The sequence below is a fragment of the Limanda limanda genome, chromosome 14 (assembly GCF_963576545.1).
Source record: "Limanda limanda chromosome 14, fLimLim1.1, whole genome shotgun sequence".
In the NCBI taxonomy this organism is placed as follows: domain Eukaryota; kingdom Metazoa; phylum Chordata; class Actinopteri; order Pleuronectiformes; family Pleuronectidae; genus Limanda; species Limanda limanda.
Genome location: NC_083649.1, coordinates 11,557,030 through 11,573,645, shown reverse-complemented (window position 1 = coordinate 11,573,645; position 16,616 = coordinate 11,557,030). Strand labels below are relative to the sequence as shown.

The window sequence follows — 16,616 nt, the reverse complement described above, 5'->3', positions numbered from 1 at the left end:
TCTTTCACATAAAAATATCAAATTATTCCAAGGGGAACCCAAGAATATGGTTTTTTTTTTAGGCCGTCCTTGGCTGAACAACTTGAGACTCTCTGTCGTAAACAATATATGGTTTCATTAGGATTGTTGCCTTTTTACACATAAATATTTGAGTCTATATTAAACTTTGAAGACAGATTGTCAGGGGCTTTAAGAAAGTGCAGAATAAACATGATCATCGTGGAATGCAAAAGCGTAAAATGTATTTTCATTTGGGGTTTCTTGTTATTTTATTATCCAGCAGTTATTAAAGGCTTTCTATTTATTTGACAGTACACATGTAGCAACGTACGTGTCCTGTATTTCAGGAGCACATCATATGAACTCCATTATAACGTTGACTTTCTGTTCTCCATTTCTTATGAAGCCGGGATGAACCATTTATTGGTGCTTTGACTCTGAACCCATTAGTAAACTTAATGTCCTGATCTTTCTGTCTGTTGTCCAACAGTATGTAACAGTTTTGTGTATGTGTGTGTGTGTGTGTGTGTGTGTGTGTGTGTGTGTGTGTGTGTGTGTCTGTGTGTGTGTGTGTGTGTGTGTGTCTGCGTTTTTACAATTTACGATCCTGGCTGCAAATCAAATTCCCTGAATGGGACAATAAAGACACTTTGAACAAAACAACAAAAATATCTTCCAATGATAAACCTATTTGTTGATGCTCCTAATGTTTGGTTTCACATGCACTCTCTTTATGTAAGATGCCTTAAAAAATTAAATCTGAGCATTTTTCTGCGTGGTTTACCTGAGTAGTTGCCTTTGCAATCTCAGAGCCCATCAGAATATCTTTGTGCCGCCTGTGTAGACAACTGATATCCAGGCCAAGAGTCCATCCTCTGTTCATTGTCCACTGATAACAGTCCAACTAGTTTATTTCATTAAATGTTTCTCCACAGAAAACACTAACTGCGATAGCTTTTGTATGTATTTTCGGACATTTTGGCTAATCTACCTGCAGGCAACCAAAGACGACTCAAACGTAATTGGTCAAACTAGAAATAGAAACCAGAAGGCTTCCTTCCCCTCGAAACTTGCCCCTCTGCATGTGAAGAATCTCCTTGTAGAGGCGGTGGACTAGTGGCAGAAACTTGGACTATGGGCAGAAAAGGTCTCTGGTTCGTCTCTGGTTCGAATCCACAACAAAAAGACGAACCTGGATTGATCTGTCCAAAAATCCAAGAGGATTCTCCCTACCCTGTCTAGTGCCCCTGAGCAAGGCACCTTACTCCCCCAACATCTGCTCCCCGGGCGCCGTACATGGCTGCTCACTGCTCTGTGTGTCCTGCACCAGATGGGTTAAAAGCAGAGGTTAAATTACAATTGTGTGCTTGTGCATGTCTGTGCATGTGTTTGGGACAAATAAATGTATCTTAATCTTACAAATGATTGCCTCAGTAGTTGTGATCTACAATATAATTAGGAAAACGAAAGCAGCAAAGATAAACAGTGAACACAAGTAAAACCCAGTAACATTGACACAAATAAACTCAACAGGTGATTGCCGAATACAGCTTCATTGACTTGGTATTTAGTACTCAATGTGAATTCTAAAATGCTATTTGGTCAAGCGATAGAAGCCGGGCTTTCCTTACAGCTCCCGTTAGCAGAGCCGTTAGCCTGTTGGTTTGTCAGGGAACCTGGAGCGACTTCTAAAACCTGCTGGCAGGAAGACGTCACAGGAGGCAGAGTGAGTGGGCTGTCTCTTTCAGAGCTCTCCAGACTGCCCTCCCATCCTGACCTCTGGGGCACGTCCAGCCCTCCAGCACCATTCAGGTCTGAATCCCCGTTCGTCCTACCCGGGGCCTTCGAGAAGCAATCTCTATCTCTGCTCCATCCCCATCTTCTCCTCCCTCCCCTGCCTCCCCACTTGCCCCTCAAACAGAGTATTTCCTGAAAGGCGTATCGGAAGTCCGGGCTTCGGCAGTAGATGAGCGGGTTGAAGGCTGAGTTGGAGTATCCAAGCCAGTTGAGGAGTTTGAAGGGCAGCTTAATGTCGTCCAAGTCGAGGAAGGTCATGAGGATGTTGAGGATGAAAAAGGGTAGCCAACACAGAGTGAATGTTCCCATGATGATTCCCAGAGTTTTTACGGCCTTGTGCTCCTTAAGACAGAACTTTAGACGCTTTGTGGCAGAGTGCTTTGTTTCAACTTTTTCTGGTTTCTGCATGTTTGGGCTGTCCTCTCCTGCTTGTTCCCCCGCCTCAGTTCCCACCCTGAGTTTGTTCATTGCGGGACTGTCGTCGGGATACAGTTGTGCGGTGTAATGCAAGTTGTAGAATTGCCTCTCCCTCCCCCTGATCTTCTCCAGCTGTTTCCGGGCCTCCTGGAACACCCGGGCGTACACGAAAAGCATCACAACCAGTGGCAGGTAGAACGACACAATTGAGGAAGACACAGCGTATGGCGCGTTGGTGTTGAAGTCGCAGCAGGAATCATCCTTTAAGCACTCCTTAGCCTTCTCATCCTTTGACACCCACCACTCCAGATGGATAGGCAGGAAGGAGATGAGGGAGGCCACTACCCACACCCCGAGGATCGCCGCCAAGGCCCGACCCCTGTCAGGAGGAGACAAGTAAGTCCAATATTACACATTAAGTCAGAAGCATTTCAACTCCGTGCAACACAACCACAACAATATGTCGACTTCTTGTTCCTACCTGGTGATCAGCATTTGGTAACGTAGTGGTGAGGTGATGGCGACGTAGCGGTCCAGAGCGATCACACACAGTGTTTCGATACTGGCTGTTACGCACAGCACGTCCGTCGCTGTCCAAAACTCACACATGACGTTTCCAAAGTGCCAGCAGTCCGAAAGGATGTGACTGGAACCAAAGGGCACCACAACCAAGCCCATGATGAGGTCAGCGACGGCCAGAGAGGCGATGAAGAGGTTGGTGACAGTCTGAAGCCGCTGGAACCGCAGGATGGCCGTAATCACCAGGATGTTACCTTAAGGGAAGAAAACCAACATTAAGAGATGTGTTAGTAAAGAAGAAAGCAAACAGTTGCAGTAATAACATTTGTTAACTAACTCAAATGATGAAAGGTTTTGTAACTTACCAAAAACTATGGCCAGAACCAAAATGGCCATCGCAACACCGAGCAGCATGTGCTCTGGATACAAGGCCAGTGTAGAGTTTTTGCAATCTGATAGGTTGGCTGGTGGTGACATAGTGCTCACAGGCTCCATGATCTATGTTCACAACACAGAGAACAACATAGCTTCATGCACTCTGCTTAAAACAAAGAAACAGTGGTGTCACAGCCTCGTACTTGGGCCGTGACAAAGATGGAGGACACAGTTTCTTGCGTTTGAAGTGTGTGCACTACTGAATTTGACTCGTATCTTTATAAGGAACATTGGAGGAGCACCTGAGAGATGGGTGGCTTGTGTCTGTAAATTTGTTTGGCAGTATTGCATTTAGTACTTTGCACGTTTGTGGGATTTGCAGTGCTCAGTATCGACTAGCACAATCTGGATCTCCTCCATGTTTACTGTTGTTGTTGTGTTGTTCAGTTATTATGGTCCAGAAGAGACTTTGAGTTTCTCCTTCCTCCCTCGGTGTTGATCATTCAAGTGTGATCAGACAGGACACAATTCTCTGTGGACCTTAAGGTGTCTGACAGGTCGTTTTTTATTTAGAGTGGTTCTGCTGTCCAGTTGAATGAAAGTAGAAGTCAGCCTTGGATCTGTTATGCATGTTTCCTATATAGTCTCACAAACTAACATAGGCTGTGGTTACCTGCGATCTTAAACATATGTTTTCTTGGGCCAATCTATACCAGGATTTATTGGGCTTCTGTGATTAAGAAGTTATACTGCTAGCAAGTGACAAGACGTCCGATTCTTGAATATCACGCTTTAAACAACTCATGTTGAAAAACAAGGGTATTTTAAACTTTCTTATCGTGTCCAACTGCATCTCCGTTGCTAGACGACACCAGTAAGGGTTGGACAAGGTATGTTTGTGTGCCAGCTGTAATGGTTGTTGTAACCCAGCAGCTGAAATAAACTTTGTGTGAGCGTAACAGCACAAAACAACCTGTCTGGACTGGATCACTCAAATCAATGTACATTTTTGACATATGCATTTTGTATTATTTTCAATTATTTTCATAATCATGCTTTTGTGTGCAGAAGAAAAGTAAGTTGAGAGCCATTTGCTTTTATTTAAACAGGGTGTGCAGGTTGAGCATAAGAGGCTTTGACACCTGATGATCCCTGTTCACTGTTCTTTCTGATTGTCTTGTCTTGTGACGGTCGGGGGAAGGTAATGCTCGGTGAGTAATGGTCTTACACTGTTACCATTTGAGCTTCTCACACTGGTTTATTCATTTTTGTGTTGTTCTTGTACACGTAGTTAGAGGTGAACAGTGTGCAGTTTGTTTTTCTAATGCACCTCCAGCGGTTGTTTGGTTAATTGGCTCTTCTGTGTACTTGGCTTTATGTATATCCAGACTTTACGCAATCCCAGCCCTCACAACACATTAATGCCAGTTGTAAATAGACCCATTGATTCACTCCTGTTTACCCAGTTCTCCTGTGGTAAATGAGCAGAGTGTTGAATTTTGGGATGCATTTCAAAACGTCAGGGTGGAACATGATCGGATTATTTTTCTTTGAATAATCATCTCTCAAGCGGAGCAGTACAGTGTCATAACAGACCCATTCCAGGCCAGTATATATTAATATAAGTGCGTTGCCAGTCATTTTTTCTACAGTCACAACAACAGAGCGTTTGTGTTCAAATTTGTCATCATCAAGTGTCTGGAACATTTGCGTCTAGAGAGAACGTGGACGAGCCAGCGTGCGGAGCAGATGATGGATCTGCTTAAAACTTTAAATCAATTTTTCATTACTGCTTTTAATCATGTTTCAATTTGAATGGATGAGGCCCATCACAAGCTACTCCTCAAACATAATGATACCAGGCAATAATTGCAGAAATAATTTCATCTTTATTGTATTTTTTGAAAAGGTCAGTGAACTTGTTGCTTTCATTGTGGATCCGCTTTACTGTGACAGACCTTTTATGTTGCCTAATGTCCATTTACCGACCCGAGTGATCAGATCAATAATCTGGGCGTCTACCTGCACCATGACAAATAGGCATGCTTGCAAATGAGGCTCTGCTCTACTCCCTGTCTGTTCAAACAGCTACACACACAAACACACATACAACTTGGCCATTTCTCTAAGGCCAAGACGTAAACACAAACAGTTCACTGAGACATAAATACCATGATCTTTAAGCAGGGGAAGCTGGGTGGTGGCAGCTACACTGAGCACTTTAACACACACAAAATGCCCACAATAGTACCTGCACAACCACAAACGCACAGTCAAAAGTGCATGTACAAACACAAAATGATTACACATGCACACAGAGCAGCTTTTGTAGTGATAAGAAAAATGAGCTGACGACAGTAGACAAAACTGTGAGGGTGGAGAGACGTCTTTGAGAAAGACACAAATGTTCTGGTTACATCGTCGGAGAACTTTTTGTTGTCTTGATAACAACAATGATCCTGGAAAACAGACCAATCAGTGAACCTCCCCCCCACCCCATCCCTGATCCATATTGATTTCCCTTTGTCATGAAACTGGTTGCAACCCTCTAATTTGATATTACCCAAGCAGGATGGTATATATTCTAGAAAAACGAAATACCAAACAACTGCTGCACCTTGAGGTCTGTTCAAAATCTTCTCTTAATTCTGCACTTTGTCACATCTACGTTTGCTTTAAAAGAAGAAGTAGCTGATGGTATGTCACAAGTGGTATCGCAGCTCTGCAGTGTGTGGTGTTCTCCACAAGTACCACATACTGAGGGAAAAGGTGTTGGTCACTGTTAAACTGTTACTTCCTGCCAATGCATATGCAAATGCTATGCCACTGCCTGACAATATTAGCATTACACAACAACATCATGTACTGTTTTCATTCCTCTTGTCTGTAGTTGGGATATGTTCAACGTTTTTCGATTAACAGTCATTTCAGACCTGTTGATATACCCAAAACTAATAAGAGTATCAATCAAGGTGCAACATCTGTAACATCTGTCCAGTAACACATACATTCAAATTTCATCTCACAAATTTCACATAAACCAGTCACATGCATTATCTCTTAAATATTATCCACCATAAATACTTTGATTTGACTAACCAGTTTGGGGACATGAGCCATTTTCATAAATGCAAATTAGTCCAGGCTAAAGATAAACTATGTACTTTATGTAAAATCAGTGTAGATTCTGTAAAGGTGAAAAGTTGCGCCTGCCATCACAATAAGTAAAAGAGAATCAAATTAATAATTTCTAAATATCTGAGAAATTACAGTTTCTACATGTGCACTAAATGTGTTTTTAAAAGCTTTAACTTTATCATTATGTATATCATATCATAACATTTAAATAACTCTACTGTGCTGATTAAATTAATGAAAACATTTTCACTCACTTTCCTTACTGTGTACCGAAGGTATAATATTAAATATGTATATATATTGTATGCATGAAGCACACGTCAAGCCAGTAACTTTTCCTACCTCCAGGCTCCGTCCCCTTCTTCACAGTCCGGTTATTTTTTAATCCTGAGGCCTTTAAATGCACCCAAAGTATCATCATAATGTGATTGTCAGCAGCTTTTAGTCTCCTTCCTGTTTTGCTGTGTTATGAATGTCTGGTTCTGTGTGTGACACTCACACACACACACACACCAACACACACACTCTGCGTCGCTGTCTCTCATGTATCGACACGCTCCTCAGCTCTCGACCACTCTTGCCCTTTGGAAGCAGCTAAGCCTGTCACCCTATATATAAGCAAACCCCCGATGACATCACAGCAGGACAGCAGCCTATCAGAGGACAAGGACTGGCTTTAGTGTGTATCGCATGTCTGCAGTGTACTTGCAGCTCAACAGCTCTTTTTTAGCACCACACTACTTCAAATTCACTCCTCTGAGGTGCCAAACTAAAACAACAGCCTCTTCTTTTTGCTGGGTAGCTGCATTTTGCATTCAGCTCAGAGGAGTTAGAAGAGTAGTTTTGTAATAAATACAGTATAATAAGAATGGCTTTGCATTACATTAATTAATTTTACACTTAATACCATACCAGCTTCAGTCAAAAAGAAACCACTAAACAGAAACTTACCCATTGATGTTCTTTTCATTCAGTTAGCTTTAACCACTTAAACGTTTCCACCTCTTCACTGTTGGTTTCCCATTTGTCTGAAGGTGAAGTGGAGAGAAGCTGGGTTTTAATTTGATTACATTTTCAAAATTGCCAATTTCCCCCGGTGGTCTTGTTGGTAATTAAAACATCACTTAGACTACTGCTTGGAGAGTTGAATGGGGTTGAAGAAACACATAGACAGCTTTTCTTACTTCTAATGACAGAATGTTTGGCCATTAGAATGATTTATAAGATATTATAAAGCAGAACAACCCCAGAAGTGCTAGAATGAACTCTTTCTTCTGACCCTTACTCCTGGGCCTGTCTGCTGCATTCAACATGGCGAATCACAGAACGGGGGAGTCCCACAGGGATTCATTCCTGGCCTCATGCTGACAACCCTGTTATTCTTAACCCTCTTAATCTTCCGAGCACAAAGCCATCAGTATACGATAAACTCGGGCCTGACCATTTTATCGAACTGCCTCTGGAGCTGACAACCTGAATGTAGACAACAAAAGCCTCCCACACACACAGAAGATTTCATTCTCCACATTTCCTCCTCCTTCAATGCCCTGAAGGAGGAGGATGCCCTCATCTTTTCATGTCCTCTCTCAGAGCCCAGAGCAACAGCTATGTGGCCAAAAGGACTTATTAGTGATAATGTGAGCATGATCATTTAAACACTGTGATCAATCTTGAAAGCCTCTGAGCGTCATTATTCTGGCCAGGAAGCATTAATCTGTGCAGATGCAACCGGTCGTCATCAGTGGAACCTGCCAACATTTTCGCTGAGTTCTGTTAAACCTTGGAGCTCTGAGCTCGGCCCTCGGACTGATGTCACACCTCAATAACCCGAGTTCATAGCGTTCCAGTTGCACAGGAATATCGCTTACATTAGCCAGCTCGCCATTGTCAGCAAAAACTGTTCATAATGCACTACACGTCATTGGACAGTACTATGTGTGCGACAAATCAGAATCAGAATCAGAAAGGATTTATTGCCAAGTATACACCTACCTGGAATTTTTTTTGGTAAAAAGGTGCATACATTTAACATAAAGCATAAAAACACAATAAGTACTTCACATAAGAAAGAAATAACTGTATATAAAACAAATATATATACAAGACATAAAAAGTTAAATAAAGAGTAAAACGCAAAACAGATATATACAATATATAAAAAGTTAAATAAAAAGTAAAATGCAAAGCAGTAGAGAAATGGGGATGTGCAATATGCAATATACTGTTATGTTATGTGTTTTAATTTAATGACAGTTGATATATAGAGGGCCCCGTTCCAGTTGGAACTTCCTGCATTTGCTTAAAAGGTGTCGCGCCTGCAGAGCAAAACCACTGCAGAAACCACAAAGAGCAAAAACCAAGTGGGGGGGTAACTCGTGACAATACAAGCAAGAAATCCCATGCATCTCTATGCCTTATATGCTGTCTGGCAATGTTTGTCTCATTTAGACTTTTATATGTTTTTGTTCGGGGGAAGGCTGCATGGCCGTATCATCCTGTCAGCTCCAACACATTCCACACCTCTTCCTCTCCATGTCTCATCCCTTCCTCTCTCCCCCCCTCGCTCCCCATTCTCCGCTCCAGACCCATGTTCTAACTGTTAAAGTATCATCCCTAGATACCACAGCTCCTCTCATGGTTCTATTATCTGCGCCTGTGTACATAATCATTTCCTTCAAAGTCATTCCTTCTGGTGGCTTTTTACCTCGGCCAAGGAGGTTATGTGTTCACCCCGGTCTGTTTCTTTGTTTGTTGGTTTGCCAGCAGGATTACTCGGAAACTACTCAACAGATTTCCACGAAACCTGGTGGGGGGATGGCACATGGGCAAAAAAAGAACTTGTTAAATCATAGGGCGGTTACAGGAGTTACTCTTAATCACTTACTTTAACATTGCAAGGGTGTTTTTTGCCAACCTCAGCGGTTTCCGAGAATGGGATGGAGCCTAATAAAAAGAAATCAGGCCTAACTTGCACACACTTGACTGAGTGTGTGTAAGTTAGTGTGACTTGATGGAATTTACCAGGACTTTTAGGCCTTGGCAGAGGTTCTTGTTTCAACTGTCACCTGTCCTCATCACACCCATGCTTGGTAAAAATTGGTAACAGTTCCCTCAAGTGTTGATTTAAAGGGCCCCTAGAAATTACGTTTGCTCTGCCAGCCTGATGACGAGCCCCTACAGGAATCCAAATGCAGCCTGAATGATGTTCAATTTTATTTTTTTTAATGAATGAAGCTCAGTTTCTGTGTTCTTCACCAGAGCAGCAGAGGCGTGGTCGTAGAGGATGGTGGGTGTGTAAGGCAAGTGCTGGACTTAGCCTCCAGAGATCAGAGTTCATCATTGAGATTTGTATTAATTCTAATTAGCACATTTTGTTTCATGTGACCGCAGATATTAATATGGTACTTATAAGCACTAAATACATATATGCCAAGTTGCAAAATGATTGAATGCATTTGCAAAAACTAATGATGTCCTTAATGGTTTATTTGTATAATATCACTTATGCTTGTGCATAACATGATCACGCTAGATAATTGTTTTATTTCAGTAAAGGTAAAGGTAAGAAGAGGATTGTAGGTTTGATCAAACATTTTTGTTGAATTCCACTAAACATAATCTATACAGCAAATATGTGTCTGTCAAAACATGACTAGAAAAACAAATTAAGAGTAAATCCAAATACATGAGGACAGAGTTGTTTACGTGTCAGGGGCCATGGAGATTAACAAAACTCTTTTCTTTTCTTTTCTTTTTCGGTCAAGTCAAGTCCATGTTGTCTTTTGTTGTCAGTCATCGTTGGCAACAGCGTTTCTGCCTTGGACCTAAACACAATGACTTCAACCACTTAAAATACGACCTTGTGAAGGGATCATATGACGCAACCCAAGCTACAACATGTTGGCAAGAAATGTGTTTGATTTCCAGTCAGGTTTAATTACTCTTAATTGACTGTGAAGAAAAAGAGAGAATGTTTGAATGATGTGAGTGACTAACTCGTATCATACTCTCAACTCGCCTGCTTGTGTTATTCTCAAGGTCTTTTTTAGTAGATTTTCTCCCCCAATCATCTTTGTTACTTTACACTGAGTCCAACAATACACAGGAAAACTGAAAAGCTTTGTTCTCAGAAGCAACATAATGGCCGTCTCTGCATTGAGTGGAGGTACCAATCTATTGTGCGTTTGTGTTGCTGGAGACTGTGTTGAGAGTTTCACCAATGAAGACATATTCTAACATCTCTGATTCACAGTTGAAATGTTTCTATCAACACACGTCACAGTGAGCAGGATAAACTGTCTGCAAAGCCACGTCTCTGTGTGTTTTAACGAGTCTGACACCACCTCAGTCGAAAACATCTCACACATACCGTGCATGTATCTGTAGAGCAGTAATCAATCCCTCTTGCAGAGGATGAGTATCCTCATGGAAAAAAAGAAAACACATTCCCTCCCTCAGCTGGGTTTTTGTTGGAGCATATTTGTTCAGTGTATCCTGTACTTTAATGTGCATGGGGACCACTGTGACACTGTACTGCTTCCTGCTGCTCGTCTGGCTTTTTAACACCTCATCCTTCCTGTGCCAAGAAGTGACGCTGGCTATGGACCTCACACAAAAACATTTAGCTTTTTCAAGTAATAACAATCTAATTATACAAATTATTATAAGTACACTTATAATAATTTATATAATTAGATTTTTCAAACAAGAAAATGTATAAACAGTATTAAAACAACATGAGTATACTCATGTTTCTTGTTTGTAAACATATGTTAGTAACATTTCCAGAGCAGGTATTTTACTTGGAAAGGAGTATTATTACAGAGTAGTATTAGTACTTTTATTGAAGTAAAATGGTCATGCCATTGAGGCTTGTGGATTGAGTGACTTCTCTAAAACACTTCTTCAAACTAATTTAACAGACTTTCCTTTACTGTATGCTAAATTGACTTTTTATCTTTTTATCTTCCATTGGTTATAGTCTTTCAATTTATTTATGTTTTTGTTATGTCGTCTTCTTATTTTTCATGTTCCTATCCTTTTATTTGTATTCACTGCTTTTTGAGGAGTAGTACAAATTATTATTTGTAACTCTTATCCCTTAATTGTTATTATAATCATTATAATTAGGGCCTGAGCACTGACGGGAGGGGTCATGCAAAATGAAAAATTCAGGGTTATGGGGTAAATTAACCCTTTTTAGCTTTAATGCAAGTACATGCAAAGTTATTTGCCTGTGTGTGTATTCTACTTCTTACAGAGCAAGATGAGGTATAGGAGCAGGAAAATTAACAGTCTTTCTGTCAGTCAGCTCTTTCTCTTTCCTTCTCCGTTTGTATCTCTCTCATCATTGTTGCTGTCAGTCTTCCTCTCTTTCCATCACTCACTCCCTCTCATTTTTTCTGACGCTCTGTCTTCTTTCCCTCTTCACTCTCTCCTCTCCCTTCTCATCACTGCCTCCTCCTTCATCACTTTCTCGTTTGCCTTTCGATCCGTACGTGACTCTTGTACCCGTGCACTCATCTTTCATCTATCCTCATTTTCCTCTCTCTCTCTCTCTGCACTTTTAACCCTGCCCTTTTACCCCACTCGTCTCATTTGTCACCCACTTTTAAGCACCACTTAAACAATCTTCTGAAAAAATTTACCTTTTCTGGAATAGAAAATGAAGTAGGTTTTCTTAAATTACACCATTCAGCTTTGGAAGTAATTAATTTATCCCGATTCTGAAGATGACAGTGGTTGAGGTTTCAAATGAGTTTGATTATGTGTAAAAAATATTGACCGTCAGCTTTAAACAGCTTTGTCCTGACATACATTTTTTTAAATGACTGATGTTTGTTAAGATCACGGTGATCTAAGACTTTTTACTTTGTGCCTCCTGCATGTGTTTTGTTATTCAATGTGTTTCCCCCTGTTGATCTATGTTGTCATGTGTTTGTGGTTATGTTGTCACGCCATGTGTTTTCTGTTATTGTCCGGAGACTCCCCCTCACCTGTTCCCTATCATCACCCTGAGTGTTTGCCTCATTTGTTCACCTGTGTCTTGCCATTGTGTCTTTCTGTTGTCCCCTGTCGGATTGTATCGTTTTTGACTGTGAGAAGCCATGCCAGGATTCTGAGGTTTTGAGGTCTGTTATCTTGTATGATATTTGACATTTTGATTGTTGATCCTCTTTGTTTTTTCCCTTTTTGGAATTCTGTTTTTGCCAACTATTGAATTGGATTTTCTGTTTTTGCTGCTGTCATTTTTGCCTTTTTGGATCCTTGGTTTTTCCTTTTTTTTAAAAATAAATAAGTATTTTTGCATCTTGGTCTGCGATTGGGTCCTTATACTGAGAAAGCCTAACAGATGTTACTGTTTTTCTTATTGGCCCTGTCTGAGAAGAGACATCTTACCATACAGTTACATTTTTTCTCAGTTAACACACAAAGCGAAAATTTGGCACAATTTGCACAATAATCACTTCATGTACCAATTGCTTGACCCAATTTGGCACTACTTCACACTCCTTTATCTGCATTAGACTCTGACTTTCCTTCTTTACACTCTGATGTAAATTACACATCACCTTGTCAAAACACTACACACAATGTTCAGTTGTTGCACACACTTCCCAAGTAAAATCTCAAAGCATCAACCTACAACACACAAATCCTCAAATCTCTAAACATTCAGGTCTGTTGAGCAATTTGCAATCTGGACTGCAGCATAAAAGTGCCTTTAGCCTCTGTTTTGTTTGAACAATGGAAAACAATAGAATACAGTGTGCTCACAGTATTTATATTTTGCAGGACTGAAAGAGAACCACACCGTTGAGGAAGAACACGCATTTTCACAGCCGAACAGGAGACTGAAATTGTAGATATGATTCGTGAGAACAACACTATCACACTCGGACAAATAAAAACTAGGATCCTGGTTGACCATGCTCAATTTAGAAACGTCCAGACCGTCAGCCTCTCTACATTGGACCGTATTCTTCATAGGAATGCTATGCGGATGAAACAAGTGAACAGGGTCCCATTCAAACGGAACACAGACGCATCAAGGAGTTACGGCGAGAGTTTGTGCTTACATTCTGACACATGCATCTATTGTACCTGTAATCCAATATTGTTCCTTTTCTAGTATCTCCCTGTAGCCCACTGTGTTGACCTCTCTCTGTCCATACTGTAACTTGCATTCTCATGCTGTCTGTGTCAGTACTGTACTGTTCTCTGTGTGTACCGAAATAAACCTTTTTGCTGCATATTTGTGTGCTGTTTTATGTTTGACTATGAAAAAAAAGTAGGCCTACACTGAGACAGTTTACAAAAGGAGAAATGGCTAATTCTCCAGAGTCATTGTCATTCATATGGTGTGTTCCATTTCGATGATTGTGTTTTCAATTTTCTACTTCAGTGTGCTGTAAATGCTTAGTTGTGTGTACTCAATAAATGGTATGTGTGTCATTTGAAAATATCGCTGTGTACCAAATGAAAAAACACGAGTTCCATTTTGTGAACAGTGAAGAGATTTGATGGCAAAGAGTCATCTTGCAAAAGGGAGTGTCAGGTTTAGCATTTTGGGTGTGAGGTTTTCAGTTTTCTGTGTGCAGTTTTGAGAAAGCCGTTATTGTTTTGAAAAACGTGTGTTAACAATTGTGAAAAACTAAGAGAATTACAGGTCAATCAAAAGACACTTATAAAGAAATGAAATGAAGTTTATTGGGAACAGATGAATAGACTGTGGCACCAGCGTAAAGCAAATGCTGAAGCAGTTCTACGAGTTACCTACTTTGGATTCAAGGACACTTGCCCCGGGAGTCGGTCTGAGTTCATTGCAAAGGGAATTCCATAATGAAGTCACTCTGATAGCTAAGGCTCGATCACCCTTTGTAACGACAATGGAGATTTGCTCCTTAAATGACTTAGATACAACAATTTATCAATTACCAAATCAAGTGTAGGATGAAAAAGGCATTTAAGATTTTCATTAATTGATTTAAGGCATATAGTCAAGGGTCAGATATTATTTAATTTTACTTTATTATTAAGCACATTTTCATTTTACCCATCTCAGTAACGGGGTTTGTCACTCCTGTGGTGGAGAGAGAGAAAAACACACAGAGACAGAGAAAACGAGAGACGTCATTTTCAGAACTGTTCTCCTTTTCACTGCAGCCAGAGAATTCCTTGTCCAAACACAGCTGCTCCAGCCACATTGGATAAGCACCAGAGCTGAGAGAAGCTGCCTCCACAGAGCGGGAAGTGACACATATCCAAAAGGGATGTTGAGGATTTTTTTCTGTCTAATCTACTGCAACAGTGAACATCAATGCCACGGAGCTGATATGCTCCAAAAGGGGGATTTTAAGTTGTATGAAATGTGGCTCTGAGGAATTGTACATTGAACAATGTGTCCATGGTGCCTTCAATCCTCTTCATAATGTTATCACAGTTAATAAAATCTGTTTTTTGATTATCTTTGTTAACTTCCATGTGAAAAATGACCAAATCATGTGGCTGAGAGATGGTTGTGAGGAGATTTAGCTGTGATGCATTGTGGGTCAGATGAAACTACAAATCTATACTGTAGACACGCCTTGTCATTGTCTATTTGAAGTCTGTAGACGTGGTGTACGGTTTATTTTTACTTCAAGAAAGGGCAAGAATGTGTTTTGATTTATCTGTCGCGCTGTCGTCTCCTGCCTATATAAATCTGAAGGTTCAGGGTGTGTTGTGTGACCTTTGAACTCTAAATTCAGAATTATCCAGGGACTGTCAAGAACAGGACCCTGGCCTTCTTATCACAGTGGGAGTGGGACAGTTATTTTACACACAGACATGTACAAAAACACACACACACAAATCAGACAAACTAACTAACTAACAAACTGGACACATTTTGACTATACTGTATAGCCAGCATTTCATGTCTTTTATCAGTAATGACATGAAAGGGCTTTAATGAAATGGCCCTTAATGAAATGGCTTAAATGAAAAGGCCTTAAATGAAATGACTTTAATGTCATGGCTCTAATCTTGAACATTCTAGAACATTTTAACTACAGTTTCTTACTGACATCATTTCCTACTGATCAGCTTGTGCCTTACCGTTGTGAGCAGGAAAATACTTCAAACAGCAACAAACAACTGATTCAAACTGATCACTATGGCCTCCAACACAAGAGCCACTGCACGTGTGAAAGCTCAGAACAGCTGCAGGAGTTGCCGGGCACTTCAACGAAATGTCCATTCTCTCGAACATTTGTTGGGCGAGGAGAAGGCCCGCGGTCAAAAACAACAAAGCTGTAAACTCCTGCTTTCCCAAGTGCTGGATGACATCAACAAACTGATGGTCGCTCTGCAATCCCCAGAAGTAAGCTTCCACGATGGGAACGAGACAACACGGCAGTCTAAGAACTGGGAAATAAAGGGCGACTGGATTGAAGAACCCCAGAAGCCTGAGGATCATGAGGAGGAGATGCCTGTTGACAAACCTGCAGATAAACCTGTGCTAGACAACCAGCAGGACTCCCTCTCTGAGGATCTCCCTGCTTCAGAATATGTGGAAGTCGAGGTGTCTGAGGAAGAGGAAGAGGAAGAGGAAGACATTTTCATCTGAAAAAGAAATCTGACAGTGTCTGTGGCTGAGGAGGAGGAACAAGCAACAGGACACTGCACCTACTATACCTTCAAGTTATTCACCTGTGCTCCTCCTGCATGACATTAGGTCTCGGAGGAGGAATTTGAATTGTCATATAATGTTGATATGTGATATCATGTATATATATATGATATCACATATGAAGTAAGCATATAATAAAAACGACAATTATCGCATGCATGTATTGCTTTATTTAGTAATAGTTCATTAGATTTCAGTAAAGTTTTTAACCTAACCTTACCTTAACATAAACCTGAACCTCAACCCAACCTCAGCTATTATATATTTAAACCTAATGCTTAATATAACCCTAACTTCTACTTGCTCAATGCTAACCTTTAACTTAACCTCATATAAACCTTAACCTTAAACTAATGCCAAACCTTAAAACACATCTTTACGTTCAAATATAATGACTGTGTTATACAGGGAATTGCTATTCTCCCTTATATTGAAGAAAAGCCCTCATAATGCTGCTGTATAAACAGATCCAAGACCTCACAAAAGCAGCAATACATGGACTACCGACACACACACGCACACACACACACACACACACACACACACACACACACACACACACACACACACACACACACACACACACACACACACACACACACACACACACACACACACACGCATACACACATACACACAGGTGACCTTACCTTCAACTTTCTCATTTCCTGACATGCAACTTGCACCAGGACCTTTG

The 16,616-nt window shown here is 40.8% G+C and overlaps 1 protein-coding gene across 1 annotated transcript; it reads right to left on the bottom strand.

The window, feature by feature from the left end:
- Positions 1 to 1,602: 1,602 nt before the first annotated feature.
- Positions 1,603 to 3,147, bottom strand: LOC133019821 (beta-2 adrenergic receptor-like). Its single transcript, XM_061086392.1, has 3 exons — positions 3,099 to 3,147; positions 2,696 to 2,987; positions 1,603 to 2,593 (listed from the first exon to the last, which is right to left on the bottom strand). The coding sequence occupies exons 1-3, from the start codon at positions 3,145 to 3,147 to the stop codon at positions 1,603 to 1,605; spliced, it is 1,332 nt and encodes a 443-aa protein (XP_060942375.1).
- Positions 3,148 to 16,616: the final 13,469 nt, after the last annotated feature.

Coding starts and splice junctions, on each gene's coding strand:
- LOC133019821 (XM_061086392.1), bottom strand. CDS start 3,147: ATGCTGCTCGGTGTTGCGATGGCCATTTTGGTTCTGGCCATAGTTTTT. Junction 2,988..3,098: donor GGTTCTGGCCATAGTTTTTG/GTAAGTTACAAA, acceptor TCTTCCCTTAAG/GTAACATCCTGGTGATTACG. Junction 2,594..2,695: donor TACCAAATGCTGATCACCAG/GTAGGAACAAGA, acceptor TCCTCCTGACAG/GGGTCGGGCCTTGGCGGCGA.